The 21,761-nt window shown below is 33.8% G+C and overlaps 1 protein-coding gene across 1 annotated transcript in view; it reads right to left on the reverse strand.

The window, feature by feature from the left end:
• CSMD3 (CUB and Sushi multiple domains 3) overlaps positions 1-21,761 on the reverse strand; it is a 646,074-nt gene that overhangs the window by 17,050 nt on the left and 607,263 nt on the right. The window contains exons 65-67 of the mRNA XM_087931634.1: positions 19,439-19,504; positions 9,846-10,004; positions 1,803-1,915 (exon numbers count right to left, since the gene is read on the reverse strand). Of these exons, the coding sequence (XP_087787760.1) occupies positions 1,803-1,915; positions 9,846-10,004; positions 19,439-19,504 (338 nt within the window). The remainder of the gene's footprint in view (positions 1-1,802; positions 1,916-9,845; positions 10,005-19,438; positions 19,505-21,761) is intronic.

Genomic DNA, 21,761 nt, shown 5'->3' on the forward strand with positions numbered 1-21,761 from the left:
ATTGTCAATTTTTAACTATCACATTGATAGATTTTCTCCATAATGATTTAGAAGTGGTTGCATTTACTTTTTTTATTTTAAAAGATACTCAAAAAAATTAAAAACAGTGTAAAAAAAGCAAAGAGGAAATAGGGAAAGAGGATAAGCAAAGAGGATAGGGAAATAGTATATGAAGATTTAGAAAAGATGTTTTGAAAATACTTGAAGAATATGGAAAAGAAAGAAAAAAAGGAAAAATCCACTATTCTTTTTATTGGTAGTTGAGCCAAGGAATTTTTAAAATCTTTGCTTGTTGTCTTCTCTTACCTGGCCTTAAATGTGCTATAATTTTATTAGTATATAAAACCATGTACAAAGCAATAAGAGAAAAAAAATTGTCTGTTTTTATGTTTCACAAAATAGCTAATTGCAACATCTAATAAATAATCTTATGTGTCTGTAGTAGCAAATACTATTTTTAGTTGAGTTTGATTCACAACAGCTTTAAAGACTGAATGTGATTGTCATTAGTATTTACTTCCCCTGATATTCCTTGGTGTTTCTTTTCTAAGTACTAGCCATTTTTTTTTAATCTGGAACAGTCAATTCAGATAGATATTGCCATCTAGACTTTTAAAAATGTTTTAAGTTTCCTGTCTGGTCTTGACCATAAATAAAAATCTAACTTTGATTTGATTTAAGATGCCCCTCCAGTCAGAAATTTATTGTTCTAGCATTGTTCTTCTGTATTAGTTCACCCTTTTGGAAGGTCTTATGGCCTCCACTCTTGCAGCGTTTAGAAAACCTGCAAAGATGAGAATCTCTGTCCCCGGTTATTTGTCATTGAAATTCAGTGCTTTGTTTAGCCTATTTTTTATCACTATCTTTAATTTATTAGCTTTTTTCGTTGTTTTGAAATCTTTTAAAAGTTTTAAAAGTATTAACAGTTTTAACACTAACTGAAAGCAAACTAATAAATATATATTTTAATTAGGTTACCAATATAAAATTTATCACATTGCACTTTAGTTTATCTTTGCAATATTTCTGCTCTAATCTATTAATATGTATTGCACTATGACATAGTTATACTGTAAATAACAATGCATGTTGATCTTTTGTCAATTATAAAACTTAAAGAAATGTAGGGTTTCTATATGATCCATTAAACTGTAATATATTTGCACTTCTATCATAATGTTAGGATTATAATCAATCCAGAAAGTAATAGCACTGTATACTTTGCTAGAGAACCAAAGCACATTTATCAGGGTTTCTATTTTGCAAAGTACTAATCACTGATGCAGTACTGCACTGCTTGATGTGGACATAGGTGCTTGAAAGAAAATCTAGACTATTATTCTCATTTTCTAATTGTAATGTTGTGTTACATCTTTCCTTATTAATCAATCTTGCACTGCATCCTGGTAAGTATAAAGCATGTATACCATGATGTAGAAATGCAACTTAGTGTACCCATTCTACGTGCATCCATTCTATGAATATGTAAGGACATGGTTTTCTAATACAAATTTATTGGCAAGAAAGAAAGCAGTCATCCATAATGTTTGCTGTTGTTTTTTTCCTTCATGCTAGTCTACCTTTGAATCCAATCAATGGCATTTCCCATGACCTTTAAGAATGCCACTAACCTATAATACCAACATTTGTTCTTGTCTTGTCAGCAAGTGCCTGTGTAAGCCTATTTTTCATTTTTAATTCCTAATCAAACTTTCATTTTTTAAAAAATGACTTCTTTCTGGTCTCATGTATGTCATCATTTTTTATTAAGACACATTGGATTTTGCCAGAAGTATACTCACAAAGCCATCCATTGCCCATTTGTCCTCTTTTAGATTGTTTGCAGAAGTATGGTATGGTGCTTTAATGAGATATATATGGAGCATTAAACGGGCTTCTTGACTTTTATACAACCCTGTAAAACATAAACATAATTGATCTGAGTAAATAAAACCAAAGCCATCCTCTTTAGACCATCTTTGCACAGGGAGAGGCACAAGGGTCAAAGATTTATGTCTTTATATTTATATCTTATATATTTATATTTCTTTAGGTAACTAAAAAAAGCATACCTATTTATTTAATTGCATGTTGTGAATCAACAGTTTAGAAGGTTATTTCAGTAAGCATAACACCTACAAGACCCAATTTAAGATGGTGATTAAAAGCATCAGGCAAAACCCAGGAGGCCTGATACCTTGAGCACAAAGCCAACTTGATGACCTTGATCCATCACTTTCCCTAGGAAAGAAGGCATTGGCAAACCACTTCTGAAAAACATTGTTAAGAAAACAGCAGGGATTTGCCCAGGGAATTGTTAATAATTGGACATGATTGAACAGAATGTAATATCTATATGTCTGCACTCATGCACACACACACACACACACACACACACACACACACACAGAGAGAGAGAGAGAGAGAGAGAGAGAGAGAGAGAGAGAGAGAGAGAGAGAGAGACTGTGCACACACAATCTAATAAGTTTTCTTCTAACCAGTTATTGCTAATTGCCTGTATCTTAGCTTATATTTGATTTTATTCAAGGAAAGAAAATAAAGGGTCCATGGAAACAAAAACAGAGACTTTTGTTTATGTATATTGTAATAATAATGGTGAAAAAAGATTAAAGACATTATGGTGCTGTGTTAAACCTGGATTATACTTGAATCTGAAAATCTCGGGTGCAGGTTCCCACTTATCAATGGAAGCTTACTACCCAAGTTCCCCACATAATATTCATCCATCCATCTATCCATCCCCCCGCTCTCCCTCTCCCTCTCCCTCTCCCTCTCCCTCCCTCTATCTCTCTCTCTAATTCAGGAAGAAATCCAGGATATAAGTAAATAATAAAATAAGACAGTAAAATGACAGGTAGTTCTGAGCTAAAGATAGGTATGCATTGGTGTTTTCATTTACAAAGGGTAATTTCAATTTGGTTCAGGAAAACTGAAAGGGAAAAATTGAAACCCACATGTACATAGATAAACAAAAATCATGTAAAAGCCCCTTGTTCAATATTCATTGCCAACACATTGATCCTCAGCAAAATACTAAGATTATACTCTAAATCCACTACAGTAGATTTTGGCTACTATTAGACTACCATCTACTATAATAGATTTAGAAAACCAAAGATAGTAGATTTAGAAGACCAAACAACATTCTCAACCTCCATGTTAAAATTGTGTTTAAACTATAATTTCTCCACTTTGCAGAGAGGATACCTTGACCAGTATGTTTCAACAGTTCTAATTGATAGTTACTGTACATTTAGAACAAGGACATAAATCATACTTTACTTGAGAAAAGGATTAGGTGGATCCCTGATGCTTTCACCTTGGAAAAAAACCAGGACTAAGACCAATGAAACCTGTGGGGTGATAGGGTAGCAAATGGATGGACTTAATTTCAGTAATAGATGTACCACTGGAAAACCTGAAAGACTAAGTTGGGACCAGATGCTCCTGGAAAAAAGGCTATATATCAATTTACTAAGAGTCAACATGAACTTGATGATACATAGTCAATTAACTTGTTTACATATGGTATGTCTGAAGTAAAGTTTATTTAAGGATGTCTTTAAATCATCATAATATCTAATCTGTTTTTATTTTGCTGTTGGTTGTGTTCAAAATGCATTTTCACAAAAGTATGTTGGGAAAATGCATTTTCACAAAGGTATGTTGGGAAAAATTTAGTACAACTTTCAATAATTATCCATTTAAAATATGTGATTTATATTTCAACATGTCATCCTAGGAATGTGTATCAATATCTTCTTTATAAATAGGTAGGGTGTTTAGCTAGTAAATTTGAGTGGTTTCAAACCAACAAAACAACCGTCCTTAGCTATCCTGGGGATCAACTCAAAGAATGTCTTCCAAGTTTAAGTTTAAGAAACAATTTCTATATCACTGGGGCAACTCTCATTAGAAATTAAATTAGCCACTTCCTTTATAAGATATTTTGTATCTGATCTAGTGCAGTGGTTACAATGCACTATTGGCAAAGAAAGGAGACATCTGATTATAGCTGGATAACTGCTTCTCTTTGGGCAGTTAATTTTGTTGATTCTGGATGGCTCAAGATTGACTCAGCCTTCCATCCTTCTGAGGATTGTTGGGTGCAATATCAGACCTTACAGCAACATTGCATTTTGATGGTACTTCTCAATATAGTCCATATCTAAGTTTAACTGCCCAAAGAGAAGCAGATATCCAGCTATAATCAGATGTCTCCTTTCTTTGCCAATGAATTACTCCATTCAGGAAAAGATTGGAAGCTGAAATTAAACTGACAGGTTTTAACAGGATGAATGAATCATCTTCCTTGAAGAATTCCTTGGATTATTCTTTTTGGCAAATTATGATTGAGCACTTGCAGACACTGCAAGGTTCAACAGCAAATTGACTTGCATAAGGAGCCATCCAATGCTGCTTTGAGGCATCCTTCTAATTCAGAAATTACATTTCTGGAAAGTTTCCATTTGGAAAGTAGCAGTTTCCAAGAATCCAGATGTCTGTGCATGGGAAAATCCAAATGTTAGCTGTCAAGTATAGTTGTCATAGTTAAAGGATAGCATACAAATTAGCAACAGTTCACAATTCGTTATGAAAAAAAAATCAAAACCAAACAAACAAAAAGTAGCTGTGCATAATTTACGATTAGAGCGAGTAGCTCAGTCTTGCTGCTCATCGCCTGACAGTGAAATGGGCAGCATGTAAACTTACTAAGTAAAATTTCTCTGTATGGAGATTCTGTGCATATAGAACAACAATAGATGTTGAATTATTCTTGAAGGTTACTTTTTTAAATATTGCTAGAATTCCATTTCCATTAAAATATATAAATGGACATACAAAATAATTTAAATATACATTTAAACTGTATAATTCATTTCTTTTTTAGATTTTTTAAAGAAGAATTGTTGCATGTACCTGATCTGAAATCATAAACTCTAACTCATGTCTGACGATTTTCTCTACAAAATTCACAGGTTTTCCTCCAAAAATATATGCCTCTCTTTTTATAAATAGATCTCCTGTGATTAATCAACCTTCCTGAAAAAAGACTATATTTAACTGTGTGTAATTCTAGATGCTAGCTGCAATGCATTGTTTACCTGTATTGGTGCTTTTTTCTTAATCAAAATATACCTGTGCTCAAAAAACCTACTGCACCATTTTTTATTTAAAAATGCATCTGCAATGCATTACTTGATTTAAGAAATGTGCTCAGAATAGGTTGATCCCTTCTTCTTCGTGGCAGCCCCTTAGAAATCAGAAGACTGCTATCATGTCAACCCAGTCCTCATTTTCATTAAACTAAATATACCCAATTGCTGCAACCGTTCTTCACAGGTTTTAGCCTGCAGTCCCCTAATCATGTTTGTTGCTCTTCTCTGCACTCTTTCTAGAGTCTCAACAACTTTTTTATATCATGGTGACAAAAAATGGATGCAATATTCCAAGTGAATGGAATAATTTATGAATGTCTGATGAAGATATCTTTTTCAGTCATGAATCTACCAATAATCTAATTAGTTGATCCATGTATAATGTCTACTTAGACTATCCTATCCACATATTTATTAATATTCCAAGAATGTTGGCACATGATTTTCCTTCATAGAAGACATGCTGATTCCTTTTAAACAATTCATTTTAAATTAGTCATGCTTTCCACCAATTTATTGGGGAATAGTTAAGAGTGCAAGAATTAGACTAATTTCCTGGTTCCTGCTGGATTCCTTTAAAAGAAATGTTGCTTCAATGCTCTTTAATTCCATGGTAAGATACCTAATTTTGGCAAATTTATATGATTTTCTTATATCTAATATCTTTCCAATTTGAGTTTTTTTTAAAAAAGTAGGGGACAAAAACATTTAAGTATCCATACACATTTTCAGTTTGTCAAGAAGATATTAAGTTGTTGCAACCATAAAGGTACTTTTATTAGAACAACTATAGTAACAGAATCTTGGGAGTCTGAACATTATTCCTAATTTCTCTCTTTTCTTCCTAATTTCATGAGAGTTAGGGAGTTGGGGGAGAGATAGTTATCTGATTCTTTTTCACACACCACTTTCTTGGTCTGTAGGAGAAACAGGCAAAAGACTACAAGAATACACCAACTAGTAGTTAGAAAACATGATGGACATTCTTTAATTTCACAACACATTGCAGATTTAATCACAGTGTCAACTGTGAAACTGTAACTATCTAAACCAAGCCAAATCCAAAAATGCTAGTGAATTCCTGAAAGCCTTGCACTCTGAGAAATCAGCCATCAACAGGCACATAGACATAAACAATATTTACATTCAAAAGAAACAATCAGGGAATAAAAAGACAAAACACTTCCCACCAGCAATCAATACCCAGATGAACAGAGGTTAACACCAAGATTAACCAATCCATCATTCTCCACTTAGAAACAAACAACCTACTCTCTAATAAACAATTTGGTTTCAGGAAAAAAAAAACTATCCTGTAATCTGCAACTCTTACACTGCAAAAACATATGGACTACACAACTTGATCAGGGCAAAGCAATACACGCAATCTACATAGACTTCTGTAAAGCCTTTGATTCAGTGGTACATGACAAACTAAAATCTTACGGTATCTCTGGACACCTGCATAACTGGATAGAAGCATTCCTGTCAAACAGACAACAAATGGTTAAAACTGGGAGTGTCCTATCAAATTTTTACCTGTCAACAGTGGTGTCCCCCAAGGCACTGTTCTAGGACCAACTCTCTTCATACTCTACATAAATGACCTCTGTGATCACATCAAGAGCAACTGCGGGCTCTTCGCTGATGATGTAAAGCTATTCAACACCACAGACAATACTGCTACCCTTCAAAAAGACCTTGACTATGTATCAGAATGGTCAAACAAATGGCAATTTCAAATCTCAACAAATAAATGCTCTGTCCTACATATTGGCAAAAAAAATATCAGAAAATAAAATACAGGCTGAATATTCAAGGCCTTGTTGATGATCCAAACTCTGTCAAGGATCTAGGAGTACTCATCTCTAATGAGCTGCTAGAGCCTATTGTAACTACATAGCCAAAAAGGCATTAAGAGTTGTTAGCCTAATCTTATGTAGTTTTTTCTCTGGTAATATTACACTAATAACTAGAGCATACAAAACATTTGCTAGACCAATACTCGAATACAGCTCATCAGTCTGGAACCCACATTACGTATCTGATATTAGCACAGTTGAGAAAGTCCAGAAATATTTCACAAGAAGAGTTCTCTACTCCTCTACTCGTTGCAGAATACCTTATGCCACCAAACTTGAAATTCTAGACCTAGAAAACCTAGAACTATGCCTCCTTCGGTCAAATCTAAGTATAGTATATAAAATCATATATTGCAGTGTCCTACCTGTCAATGAATACTTCAGCTTCAACCATAACAACACAAGAACAAACAGTAGATACAAACTCAAGGTTAATCACACCAACCTTGATTGCAGGAAATACGTCTTCAGCAACACAGTGGTCTATGTCTGGAATACTCTATCTGACTCAGTGGTTTCTTCCCCAAACCCCAAAAACTTTAACCTTAGACTGTCTACTATTGAACTCTCTCCTTTCCTAAGAGGTCTGTAGGGGGAGTGCATAAGCGCACCAAACATACCTACCACTCCTGTCCTATTGTTTCTTTTATTTTTTTATTTTTCTTATATGTATCCATGTATTCATAACTATCTTTTTACTTATACCTATTATCTTGTAAGCAATTGACACAAAGAAAATAAATAAATAAATAAATTAACATCAGACCATCAATCAAGAAGTAAACTGTATCCCAATTAAGGAACTGCCAAACAAGTTAATAGTAAATATCCTAACCAAAGAACCATCAAGATCACTCCCACCAACACTGACAGGGCAAGCCACTAGAATATAAACAGAGAGCAAATCCCATTCCCTACTCACACTGATGATGTTACCTCCAAAAACCAAACCAAACCACCAAGGACCCCTCATTTCTTGTTCTGTTTACTTGATCATTTCCTTAGTAGTGGACTTCTCTCTATCTTTCAAAGACATCATCATTCACATATTAATGAACTTTTTTTAAAAAAAAAATCCACACATACATCAATTATAAAGAGGTTGATCTTCATTTAATAGGCCTGTGAAATTCATATGATGACCCAAAATAGATCTATTCTCTTAGTTCACAAAATGTCTGCAGCCTATCAAAGGCTTAACATGCTATTTTGAAACCCCTAGATCAGGGGTGTCAAACTGGATTTCTTTGAGAGATCAGCATTGGAGTTCTCCTCTGCAGGCAGGCTGCGGGGAAGGAGGAGCAGGGAGAGAAAGATGGGATGGACACCTCCTGCAGCACCCTATCAGCCAAAATGGGGTGTGCCCTGTTTTCAGCTTAGACAGTCTCCTGCAGCACCTTGGCAGTCAAAATGAGACATGTGGGGTTGGTTACACAGATCCCTGCTCCTATTTTGGCTGACAGGGTCCTGAAGGAGGCCACCCAGGTCAGGGTGCTGAAGGAGGCCACCCAGGTCAAAAATGGGGTACAGGGGGTCGTTGCATCCATTTTTCCTAGCACACCGCAAGATGGTCATTTGCTATTTGCAAGCTGACCCCATGGGCCAGATTTAAGCATTCCATGGGCCAGATTTGGCCCTCAGGCCTTGAGTTTGACACCCCTGCCCTAGAGTTTTCCTATATACTTATTTGTCCAGATATTATGTGTATGGATTATCCATGCATACATGAGAATATCCATTCACAAACAACTATTCCAAATCTTTGACAACCTGTTTTGGTTTTACTTTGTTTAATGTTTTTCACAGAATCATTATCTCTAATGTCCTCTAAAATGTAGTTTGATGCAGGAAATTACAGACCATTAAATACTCAAATATACCAAACTGTGCTTTCTGTTTTACATAAGAATAAAATATTTGAAGTAATTGTTCATCTCAATCTTCTCCAAGTAGTCAAGTGTGGGTTCATATGTCTATTTGTTCAATAGCCATTAAATGGTACTACTGTTTGGAATAGAAGATATAATCCTGTGATTAGCATATTTGGCAGTGCAATTCTAAACATGTCAATTCAGAAATAGTCACCCTTCAATAACACCTTTCAACATAAGAATTTCTGCAAATCTAAATTTCATAAGTAATAAGAGCTCCAATGAAACAGAAAATGTCAGTGTGGTTGACATTGATTGGAGGTTGTGGTTATTATTATCCTGAATCAAAAAAGCCTCTTTATTGAAGGTTATGCGTCATAATCTATTGTGAGAACCTAATGCAGATCTAGATATTTTATTGACTTTCCAGTTCAGTGTTAAAAGAGAGTTGCAGGACTAATGCTATGCAGCTAGCTTCTATGCATAAGGGAGAAAAAGAAATAAAATGATGAATTTATGTTGCATTCTTAAAGATTTGTATGTCATCTCATGATTCATCTCACAACAGAACAATTGCAAAATACTTGTAGGACTAATATCAACAAACTCTTAATTAAACTATAATTAAAACTGCTACTACCATCAGACAGCTCCAAGCACTTTCCATTTTGTGAAACTGTTTTAGGAGAGACATTTGAATGTGTTGAATGTTGAGTGTGCTATCACTTTCAGTGTGGGTGTAAAGCACAATCGCTCCATACGAAATCGCATGAAGCAGTGAGATTCTACCTGAATAAGTTTGTCTTGAAAATATCCAACACCAAAACTGTGAAGTGATGTTACAATGAAATCACTTCCATGAAATGGGTATCAGGCTGTTGGTAAACATGTTAAGAAAATTAAATATAGACATTTATAATTGTTGTTCCTACCTGAAAGCAACAACTCCATATTGCTATTAGTAAGGGTCGCATTCACTCTTCCTGATGATGTATTGAAATGAGTAATGGTCAAAGTCATTGGCTGCTTTTTGCCTTTATAATTGTAGGATCCTTTCCATATGTAATTCTGAGCAAACACATCATCAGGAACTGAAAAATAAAAATAAAGTCTAAATATTAAGGAACATTAAACAATAAAGAGCATTAGAACTATGATAATACTAGTTAAAATGAGATTAGAACATTAAAAAAAATACTCGAGAAATGTTGAGTAGTAGAATTCTATCCTGGAAATACTTTTTTTCTTGTTAGTTACTTTTCTGAAATTTCACATGTAAGTGCTATGCAGCTATATGTTACAGCTTTGTATCATCAATAATTTAAACATTTCCATACCAATTATTTAATAAAATAAAATTTAAAGAAAAAACATAAATAAAATGCCTCCCCTCTTCAAGACAAGTACAATTTCAGTAATTTATCACTTTCTCTGATATTTCAACAAAAGATCTTCCCATATGTCATCTCTTATCTCTAAATTATAAAGCTTTGCCATTCATTCCTAATCAGCAAAAGACCATTAATAACATACATAGTATAACCTCAATCAAATAAATCAATTTTATATATTTTTTATTTTCAACACAATCACTTATTACTTTTAAAATACAGCAAAAAGAACCCACCCTCTTTTCATTCCATAGCTTATCTTATCTATAAACAAATCTTTATAGCCTGATCATTTGGTCCTAGTCAAAAAATTTCCATTAAGAGCTACCAGAAATACAACATATATATTTTAACTTTGATCAAATCAATCAAGTTAGCCTTCCTTTCTCTTTACTTTTAGACTATTGTTTTTAGTTCTTTTAAGTAGTGTCAAAAATTGATTTCTTAGAAACTGTTTGTTTCTTTTCAGAAACTCCTTCACAACTTTAATATGTCTCTTGTAAATCCAAGATAAGAAAGTTATCCAAGTCAATCTTCAATTTACTATTTGTATATCCCTTTTACTTGAGATATCAGAAAATTTCATTTGTAGATCCATTGTAAGATTCTGTCTGTTTTGTCCAGTAAGATGTTCCTCTTCTATAACCTTTTTAAAATCCATATTTATAATAGCAAACCATCTGTAGAATATTTTCCTAGTATTGTACCCAAATATCCTTAAATTCTTACAAACTCAGATATCTTTGTTCATTGTGAGACAAATGGGTCTCTCCTCCTTATAAACTTTTGTTGTTTTCATTTCTTTCACTGTCCAAACTTCAACGTCCCCTGTTAATATATTTTCTTCATAATCAACAATTTGTCATGAGAAGGCTTATTACAGTTCTGGCCCCTTAATCTGTTTATAAACTTTCTAAAATAAATGATTTAAGTGACATTTTGTTTTATTCAAACAAAAAATGTTTTAAAATCCTTAGATTTACATGAAAGATTTGTTAAGAAATTCACCCAGTGTAATCAAATATTCCTTTCCAAAGTTTCTCAATATCCAAAGAAGCCATTAACATACAATTTCCAAAAATGATTAAGAAAGGAAATATGAAAAGTGTCTTTTTCAAGGCTCTTAAACGCAGTTTGGGAAAAGCTGATTTTACCTTGGCTCCCAGGACTCTGCTGTCTTACTGCTTTCTTGTGGAGAACCACTGTAGGAAGTGTTTGTGGTCAATTCTGGTCCTCTCCTTACTCCAGAGGAACCAATTTGTTTACCAGATTCTCATTCAGCTATGATTAGCTCCATTCTCTGTTTGAAAAATATATTATTATACTCTGTATCCCCACAAACATTCTTGAATTTATAAACAGAGTGTAATAATCTATTTTATAAACAGAAACATCCCATATATGGCATTTCACAGAAGCCATGAAAAAACAAAGGAAGCCATGTCTGTTATAAATTTAGAGCATTAAATAAATTACATGTCTCAGATCGGCTTGCTGTCAGGATCCAGTAGTTGCCCTAATTAAATCATGAGCCTCGAGCCAAACTTCAAAAACTTCAAAAGATTTATTAGGAGCAAATGTGTCGGCATGACCTGTATGAAGCCGATTCTGAGACATGTAATTTACTATCACCTATCACCCTGTTTTCCCCCCACCACTCTGGGTGTATCATAATTCATTTTCTCCAATGAAACACGGTCATAGCTGAGAGTCTTCAGTCACATTCTCCAATTAGGGATTTTCATGGGCAGAAACTTAGTTTCTGCTTAGTAGCTTAGTTACAATCTTTGCAGGATAAGAATGGAATGCTCTTTTGGTTTTAAACTGCTGCACTGCCCCTTCAAATTTCTCTCCCATTCATGGCAACTCTAAAACAGGCATAGAAATGTTTTATGAGTTGACAGTGGTAAGGGTTTGTACCCATTCCTTTTTAATTGATATTTTATGTAAGAAGGTATTATGAGCTTGAACCTGTGCTGTTAGATACAATGTCTAATCAATAGTTCAGATAGACCTATTCATACTTCAGGTTACTCAGCTAAGACTGCAGTGAATTCAATCTTCTGTAAAAAGTTTGCCAACATATTTAAATCAAGAGTTGTTCTGATAGGACTAGAAGGCCACCAAAGTCTCTTCCAACCTGATGATTCTGACTCAGATGAGAAAATACCTTCCCATGGATATAGACAGCACGTAGCTATTCTATAAATTCTAATCTATGAAAGAAGGATCTTTCTATGGTCTGTCCAGTAGAAGAGGCATAAAACTTCCCTGTTTTATATTTCCAATTGTAGGAAAGACAAACCTTTAAAGAAAAAAAATAAGACCACACAAAATGATCCAAGATAGACACGAGGCTGACTCCTTAACTGTGACATAACCATCTTTCTTATGCCAACCTATCTTCATTTTCTTAAATTGATCTCATATGGGAGAGTCAAAAGATGTCCATTTTCTGGTATTTTTATGACCCTGTAATCCCTTGCATAAGAATGGAGTTGGGGCAACCAAATGGAGCTGAAGGTTTATTGGCCAGATGCCCTTCCTATCACCAATGCAGAGTTCACAGCACATATTTTCTCATTGTACCCAGAGAGAAATATCAGCTGCTACTTAGGATCATATTCACAGCCTCTTGATTGTGGAGGCAAAAGCTCCACTTCTAGGTCACTGCACCACTCAGGCAAAAGATGCCCATGTAAAACACTAATATTTACAAGGCATGTACAGTATTCTGCTTGAAGTCCTATCTATTAGATCTTCACCCTATTTAGATGTTCTCATTTGCTCTAATACATCTGGTTATTTATGAGTCTGTATTTTGAAATTTCAGGCAATGTTAAAATGAACTTATCAACTTTGCAACTTATGTTCAGGTGGTGAGCGGAATTGTTCATTAAATTCATATATCTACTTAACCTGAATTTTAAGCTCAGGCTGTTTTCCAAGGTGACTCAAGTAGGATTGAATTATTAGTGCTCATGAAGTTGCATCCTTGGAGTACTTAAACTGCAAATTCTTCAAGGTAGTTTTAAAGTGTGAGTTTATTTTTGACATGTCAAATAGAAATATTTCATAAGTGAAGAAAATTATTATTGGCTTCTTTTAATCTCTTATAAGCATTTCTCACATTTTAATGCTAAATCAAAGTATCCCTTTGGAATAAATGAATGCTAATCATCAAACAGAAGTGCAGAATGATGAGCTAAGCTCTATCTAATGCCAAGCATAAATCAATGGCAAAGGTTTCATTCATTTCAATAAACTGGGCTTAGACTTTTAAATCTGAATAGATGCAAATAATCCTACATGTATTTGAATACTAAAATACTAAAAGCATGATCATGTTCCAATAAAATTATAGAATAAGGACAATTAAAAGACATTCTGAGAAAAGCAAGCAATCCTTCATTTTATGTTCCATCGTAATGAGATTACTTCATTTGGCATTTTAGTATGTGCTTATGTTGACTTGAACATTAAAGTTTGTAATGAAATCATGTTTCCTTGTTCAAGCCTATTTATCCTTCTGTATAACTAGTTAAAGTCTCTTTTACTGAGGCAGTAATAGAATAATAAGGCAATACCTCACCGACAATTTTAATACATGTTTCATAAAATTCAAAGCATATCACATTTCTTAAATGTAATCTTATATTTATTGATATTAAATTGTAGAACATCATTATTTCTCAGATTAAGATTAAATTTCATGAAATTTCAAAGCAAATTTGTTTATATTAAAAATAATATAATTATGAATGATTTAAGGAAATGTTATAAAGATCTATATTCCTAATTAGTTATTGTAGCAATGGAAGTATGAATGCATGTTTATTGAACTAGACAAAGGACTTCCATGAAGCTATAGGCATCATCTCCTTCTACAAAATAAAACAATGCTTGTAGTACTTCAGGGTGTCTTCATTGTTATTGTCCATACAACACTCATCATCTTCCATAATCTAACCGGTACTCATTCCAATTAACCAATGGGCAAATGCAAAAATCTTCATCACCAGACTGTCCCCATCTTTGTCATTACTTGAATTTTTTTTCACTGCAACATTTTAAGCCAGTTTTTGTGAACAGTTGTGGTACAGAAAATCTTCTCTTTTGTTTAAAAAGAACATAAATATATTGAGATACCATGTTAACCAGCTGAGATGCTGGAAAAACATTAGCAAGGAGCCAGGATGAGACAAGAATTCTTGCCAATATTAAAAATGCAAAGCTGTATTTCCAATAGATGCATACAAAATGTTTTATGTTCAAAATATTTCACATTTGGAACACTTGTCTGACTCTGGAACAAGTTGTTCTGTTCATTTCAGAAGTAATATGAGCTCAGGTTGTAGCTGTTTCAGATTCAAAATATTTCCAGAATAGTTGAAACAACTGGTTTCAAATTTGAAATAGTTTGTACATTCATATTGCCAGCGTTTTCTCTTGCACTGCAGCTGAGACAGAAGATAATCTACTCAGAGAAAGAGATGGCAAAATGTTTGACCTGAGATAGCAAGGATATGATACCAGTCCAAGATTATTGCAAATTGGATATGAGAACAAGACTTCAGTAGATTTAGTGGAACTCACTACTGATTCAAGACCTATTCAAGCCATATTTTTGCTGCATAAATATGAAATCAAGAGCAAAGTCATACTGAGATAATTTCTCACTATTGGAGAAATTCAGTAACTCTTCACATAGAATCTATTACATATATCACTAGTACCAAAAGATGCAGGGGATAGAAATACTAGGTACTGCCTTTAATTAGCTTTAGATCTCGAGTCTCCAACCCCTGGGACATGGACTGGCACTGATCCACCGACCACCAGGAACCTGGTCATGCAAGCGAGTGAAGCCCTATCCACGCCCATGTTAGATCCAGGCAATGTGTGAAATCATGCTCCCCCGGCCAATGGAAAACCCAGCCTCCACAGAACTACTTCCTGGAGTCCAAAAGATTAGGAGCTGCTACTTTAAATTACTGAAAATATGATAAAATAACAGGTTATATCTGCTTTTGAAATGACAGATAGCCACTTTTGAATTTCAAGATGTGACAAGCCCATATCATGGCATTCTGGTATGGATTTATTTATTTGTATGTTCCCACCTCCTTTTCTGGATCCATGAAAAATTACTGATTTTATCACAGATAAAACAGAAAGTGAAATGCAGTGAATGAATAAATAATAATAATGCAAGTTCGTTTTTGATGTCATTATTTTTTCTTTCTAAATTTATCATATCAGTTAGAATTATTTTCACATTACAAGTGGTTCTTATAATTCTGAATTGCTGATCTGACCTGTTTCGTACATTTTTAAATATTTGATGTGCCATTTGGGTGAAAACCAGAAGTGAAGTGACAACAATGATTATTGATATGCAGAAGTCAGAAACAGATACATTGTTACAAATATAGCTCTTGCACTTTAAAATTACCAAAACCATGTCCTTTGGAAGATTCACATATTTGTTTCAAAAGTGTCTCCAGTTATCTACAATTTGCATTGGTATGTAGACATACTGCATTTCACTGCTGGCATCCTCAATGAAATGGCTATCACTGCACATCCATGCATACCAGTTGAGAACTGCTTTTCATGAGCTTAGAAAAGGACCCAGCTATTTTAAGAATTTGAAGAAGGGGGCTCCATTTAGATTCTCACCCTTTTCAAAGCATCATTTTCAACAGATGTTGCCCTAGATGTTTCTGTTGTGATTATTACAATTATTATGCAGTATGTTTCATCTTTCTGTCCATGGTGTAGTCAGAATGACTAACAACCTAAACTAAATTTCAAGTAATTGAAAATCAATCCATCAATTAAAAAAAATAAAGTTATTACTAACAGAGGGTTGATTAAGTGCCTCATTCCCTAATGGTATAATGATGGGGACGATATTCAAATCACCCCAAAAATGCTTTAGTCTTGGGATTGATTCAGATTAACTAACCTGAACAAACAACATATTAACACTAATTTACTGATAGTTACTTCATGTAATTATTAGCAATGCCAGGTACTTGCCCAGAACATTACTTCTGTTGAGTTCCTATATCTGTTCATTTCTATATTTAGCACCCAATCTTATTAAATATCAATACTTGGACCAAAATTGCTAGCTAAGTGGTAGACCATTGCATTAGACTTTAAAAGTACATAATTCATCAAACTGAATGATACTGACATTTCCAACTGTACACTGAAATGTATAAGTAATACCAAAAACAACAGTAAATCCTCATTAGAACAAAGTAAGAATCATAATCTTGCCAATATTATGTACTTAAAGGTTCCAAGAATTTCACTGAGTAATTTAGGTATATGGATAATAGGTTCAAAAGTCACTCAACTTTGGCTAGATCATAAATAAAAGGGCTGAAGTTTTTTCTGAGTGTGTAGAAAAATCCTAGGATAAAATTGACTTAAGCTTTAGCTGCCAAGAATTGTCCACTATTTTTTTCCCGTACACAAATGAGTTTGAGAATTACAGATTTTTTTAAATGCTTGGCTTTAAGAAAGGTAAGGGGGATATGATAGCATTTTTCAAACACTTGGAAAAATGTCACAAAGAAAGAGGTCAAGAGCTGTTCTATTTGGAGAGAACAGAACGTGAAACAATGGATTTAAATTACAGGAAGAGAGATACCAACTTAATGTCAAAAGGAATGGAACCTTCCCCTAATAAAAACTACCATTTAGGAATGAATATTAGAAAGGGTGGGGAAGAAATTAGGAGAAAAATAAAAGCCAAATGTATTAACTGATTATGCTTGTTTGAATTGGAAAGCACATTTATGTTCATGGGATTTCCCACTTAGCAACTGCTTCACTTAGTAGCTGTTTCTGGTCCCAACTGTGATTGCTAAACAAGGATTATTTTTTAATTAGTTTTCCATAAAGTTGCTGGGAAAAAACATCCCATTATTATACAACTTATATGAAAAGCTTATTAAAAATAACCGAAAGGAGACTTTTCAGTACTGTCAAAAATATTAAATATATAGGCTTTCATATTAGATAGTAATACATGATGTGTTCACAAGGTCTTATTTTTAGGTATGACTTCTCATAGCTGTGGGGTCCTTGGTGCTCTCTGAACTTGGTTATTATTGATGAAGTTATGTGGGTGGCCATTTGTTGGAAGATGTTTTGTAGATGATCTGTTTCTTTTTTCTGGTGTTCAAGGTTGCTACAGTGTGTGTGCTCATCTATATTATGTTCTTACATAGCTTCTCTTATAGAAGGTTGGATTGTTGCTTTGGTAATGGAGCACTTGGTTGGTGAGGGTAGTTTTATAATAAATTTGCTGTCGTTGGCAAATTTGCTGATGTGGATATCCAGGAAGAGTAGTGTGTTGTTTTCTTCCTCCCTAGTACATTTTACTCATTTGAAGATATTGTTGATGGTTTTGTGTGAGTTCGCCAGCCGGTCCTTTTTTATTATGACAAAGGTCCAATAGTTTGGATTACATGCAAGGGAGTGCTAAAGATTCCAGGCATTGTGTTACAGTCTCTACTATTAATCCTCAGTTCAAATCGTGAACTACAAATATTCTTTTCTACCAATACCTTTTCATATATATTGAGGAATTTGAACTTTGCAGTTAAATACAGATTGATCAGAATAATTTTCTAGGTTAATGTGCAGACAGGAATATGAGAAATTTTAATTTATATATAAAATATAAATTGTTGCAAATGGTCATTGAAAAAAAAAGAAAATATATTTTCAAAGAAAATATGATTAAAAGAAATATCAAAACAGAAAATGTGCAAGAAAGTATAAAACTGAAAATGTGTGTATAAACAAGACAGACAAGAGTTATAAATTGCACAGTTTTAGATGAAATAGCAAGCACAAAAGATTAATTTGCTCATTACTAAGGATGAAAGGAATGGTTATTTTTAGGCTATCGCTAAGAAAATCGATGAGGTACAAATGAATATCATAACATGGACATTTATTTATAATCAGATGCATAATGGAAATATACAGACATCAAGATCTTGCCTCATCTCCTACAAATATATAAAAATGCACCTGATAGAAAACTGTGTTCCACAATGCTTAGCTCTCTAAACATGTATACTAAGACCATGAGTCAGTTCATATAAGTGGGTGAAAATAGTAAAATGTTATTTGAGTTCAGGCTGAAAAAAAGAATCAAATGATCTGTAAGAAGAAAGCAAATATTACATTTACATAAACCATTATGTGAAGCTTCTAAAAACCCAATTTTCACTTTATTTTATTGTGTGTGTGAGTGTTTGTCAGTGAGAGATTATTGTATAAAATCCCCCACCCCCCCAAAAAATAACAACAACAACCCAATTCTGGATTTACCATAAGAAAAACATTGAAATAGTGTGGCCTCTCTTTTCAGTGGAGCTTATTATTTTTCAAAAGTACTAGGTTTTTTAAGGCATCTGAGAAGTGAGTTTATAATCCATACAAAGCATTTCTGTTCAGCTCACTAGATTAAAACAGATTCTGTTTTGGTTAAAACAGAAACCAAATGAATATTTTGCTGGATTATACTGCTGTACAGTATTTGCACATTGGAAAATTATGCAATTATTCCAAAACTGTGTCATTCTTTTTGTGAATTACAGTATATTTCCTATTCTTTTCTCAAGCCAATTTTATCATCAAGGTGCACTAACAACTGAAATACACTTATTCACTTTGGAATTAAACACTATTGGACATATTGGCATTCATTTATGAATATTCAATATCTTGTGACCATTTATTGCATTAGTGCAGCACAGGCATGGCAAGGATTGCTGCAGGTTAGGGTAAATATGAACAACTTACTGGAACAATCTGTAAGCTTTCCTTCTAGCTTCCCCATTGACTTTGCATTTGGTAAGCCAGTGGGAAAGGTTGCAACTAAAGTAAACATGACTGTGAGACACTATAGCTGGCAAAAGCATAAGCTGCATACCAAATGCCCAGATCATAATCATGTGATTCTGGGGTTCTGGGATGGCCAAAACTTCGAGAACATCTTATATGCTCCTTGTTCAGCACCATCAAACCATTGAAGAGTTGCTGAATGAGTGGTCATTAAACAAGGACTATTTATAGTTCTTAGAATAAAAGGTACTCACCATTTAATTTGGGGCTTGGTGTTCCCAAAGCAGGTCTAGGATCTTTTACCAATATTTTGGAACCAGCTGTTGATAAAAGTAAGAACAAACAGATTGCTTAAATTCAGGGCATTCATTCACAATAACATTAAGCCATTGTGATATAGAACCTTTTAATATTTATTAAATACAGTATTGGCTAAGATATTCAAAAGACAAAAATCAGTGCAGCTAATGCCACAAAAATATTTTGAAGTTTCATTGTACTGCATATAAAAATAATTCAAATTAACAGAATGTACTATAATAATGACCCTACAGAAATGAGAACACAATTTTATGATCATTATGAACTATGATTATATTAGTAGAATATAAAATCAAAAATTGATTTTTAAAGTGCTACATCTACATTTCCCTTTCTAAATATTTCAATTCTTTTGCATATTTTCTGTGTATTACTCTTGTTCCCTTTGAGATCTGTTGGTATATTTTAGACTCCTCAGTGTTTCATTTGGCAGAGATACTTTGAACCTGAAGCATTAACTGCTTTTAATAAGGTATGTTTTTATTTGTAAATCACCAGAATCGTTCAGGTAAGATGGGCAGTGTAGAAATGTACTAAATATGTGCTAAATAAATAAAAATGAATTATACAACTGTTAATTTAACAAGGCAGACCAGCCAGAAAACATCGCCAAAGGACCTAATTTGACTGTACAGTAAGGCTACATTAATAGATTTTTTGCAAGTTTGAAAAAACATTTCCTCACCTTTCTGCTTTACAGGATTCAAAAACTGTGGAGGTTACATTCTGAACTGCTCATCTTACCCACATTTCTGCTGTGGGCTAAGTCACCTTTTGTCTGTCCATTCCTTTGGTTGTAGGAATGGATTTCCAAATACCATCACAACAACCCTAAAGTTTTCTTCAGATGATTTGCATTTGCTAAAATGTGTGAAGTGAAACTGAAGGCACATAAGTCTGAATGCACATTAAGTCTACCTGTAGTGGAAGTAGAATCAATCCTATGAACTCCTATGATCAATCCTGCGTGCGGAATTCTAGGCTGTTTTTATGATTATAGTCTATAACTGGTTTGGTTCCACAACCCAACAGGGCAGACACAGACTTCAGAGGATAATTAGGACTGCAGAAAAAACAATTACTACCAACCTGCCTTCAATCGAGGACCTGTATACTGCATAAGTCAAAAAGAGGGCTGTGAAAATATTTACAGACCCCTCACATCCCAGACCTAAACTGTTTCAACTCCTTCCCTCAAAACGACACTATAGAGCACCGTACACCAGAACAACTAGACACAAGAACAGTTTTTCCCTGAAAGCCATCACTCTGCTAAACAAATAATTCCCTCAACATTGTTCAACTATTACAAAGTCTGCACTACTATTACTGTTAATCTTTTCATCACTCATCACCCATCCCCCCACACTTGTGACTGTATGACTGTAACTTTGTTGCTTGTATACTTACAATTTTCATTGACTGTTTCCTAGTATGATTTGATTGCTTATTGTACCCTATGACTATCATTAAGTGTCGTACCTTATGATTCTCAACTCTTGAGGAAGGTATCTTTTCTTTTATGTATACTGAGAGTTTTTACACCAAGAAAAATTCCTTGTGTGTCCAATCACACTTGGCCAATGAACTATTCTATTCTATTCTATTCTATTCTATTCTATTCTATTCTATTCTATTCTAGTTGGAAACATTATTTGTAAACTATTTGTTCAAATTGAAAACTGCATGTATCTATAAATGTTATTTCACACAAATGTTTTTGCATAATATTCAATGTGATTTGTTTTTCCAACAATAGAGCCACTTTATTTTGGTCCATGATGACTAGGGGTAGATGGGGAAGAAAATCTGATTAAAGCTTTTAGTCATGTATTTATTTTGCTCTTAATAGAACAGCATATCAGGCCCAAAGAATCACACAGATTTGATCCTTCAGGATTAGACGGTGAGGTTTCTATTGGGTCCTAGTCTGGAAGAAATATTTAGATTAGATATACCTCCATGCAGGAGGAGGAGGAGAAGGAAGAGGAAGAGAAGAAGAAGGAGGAGGAGGAAGAGGAGGAGAACTACTGCCAGAAAGTAAGGCAGTTGGTAGGCCCAAGTGTTTAATATGGTTAAAATGTTCATTTAAATATTTAACACGTTTCCAATGCTTCAACAAACCATAATAAATATTAACATTAATATTAATGCATAATAAATTAGTGTTTGTTTCTGAGAATCACATCAGATTATTGTGAGTATGTTTGGAATGTTCATCTATATTCATATAGATTTCTACAGATTTCAGAAAAG

Source organism: Pseudonaja textilis, chromosome 3 (genome assembly GCF_049901715.1).
Source record: "Pseudonaja textilis isolate UNSWEBS1 chromosome 3, rPseTex1.2, whole genome shotgun sequence".
Classification (NCBI taxonomy): Eukaryota; Metazoa; Chordata; class Lepidosauria; order Squamata; family Elapidae; genus Pseudonaja; species Pseudonaja textilis.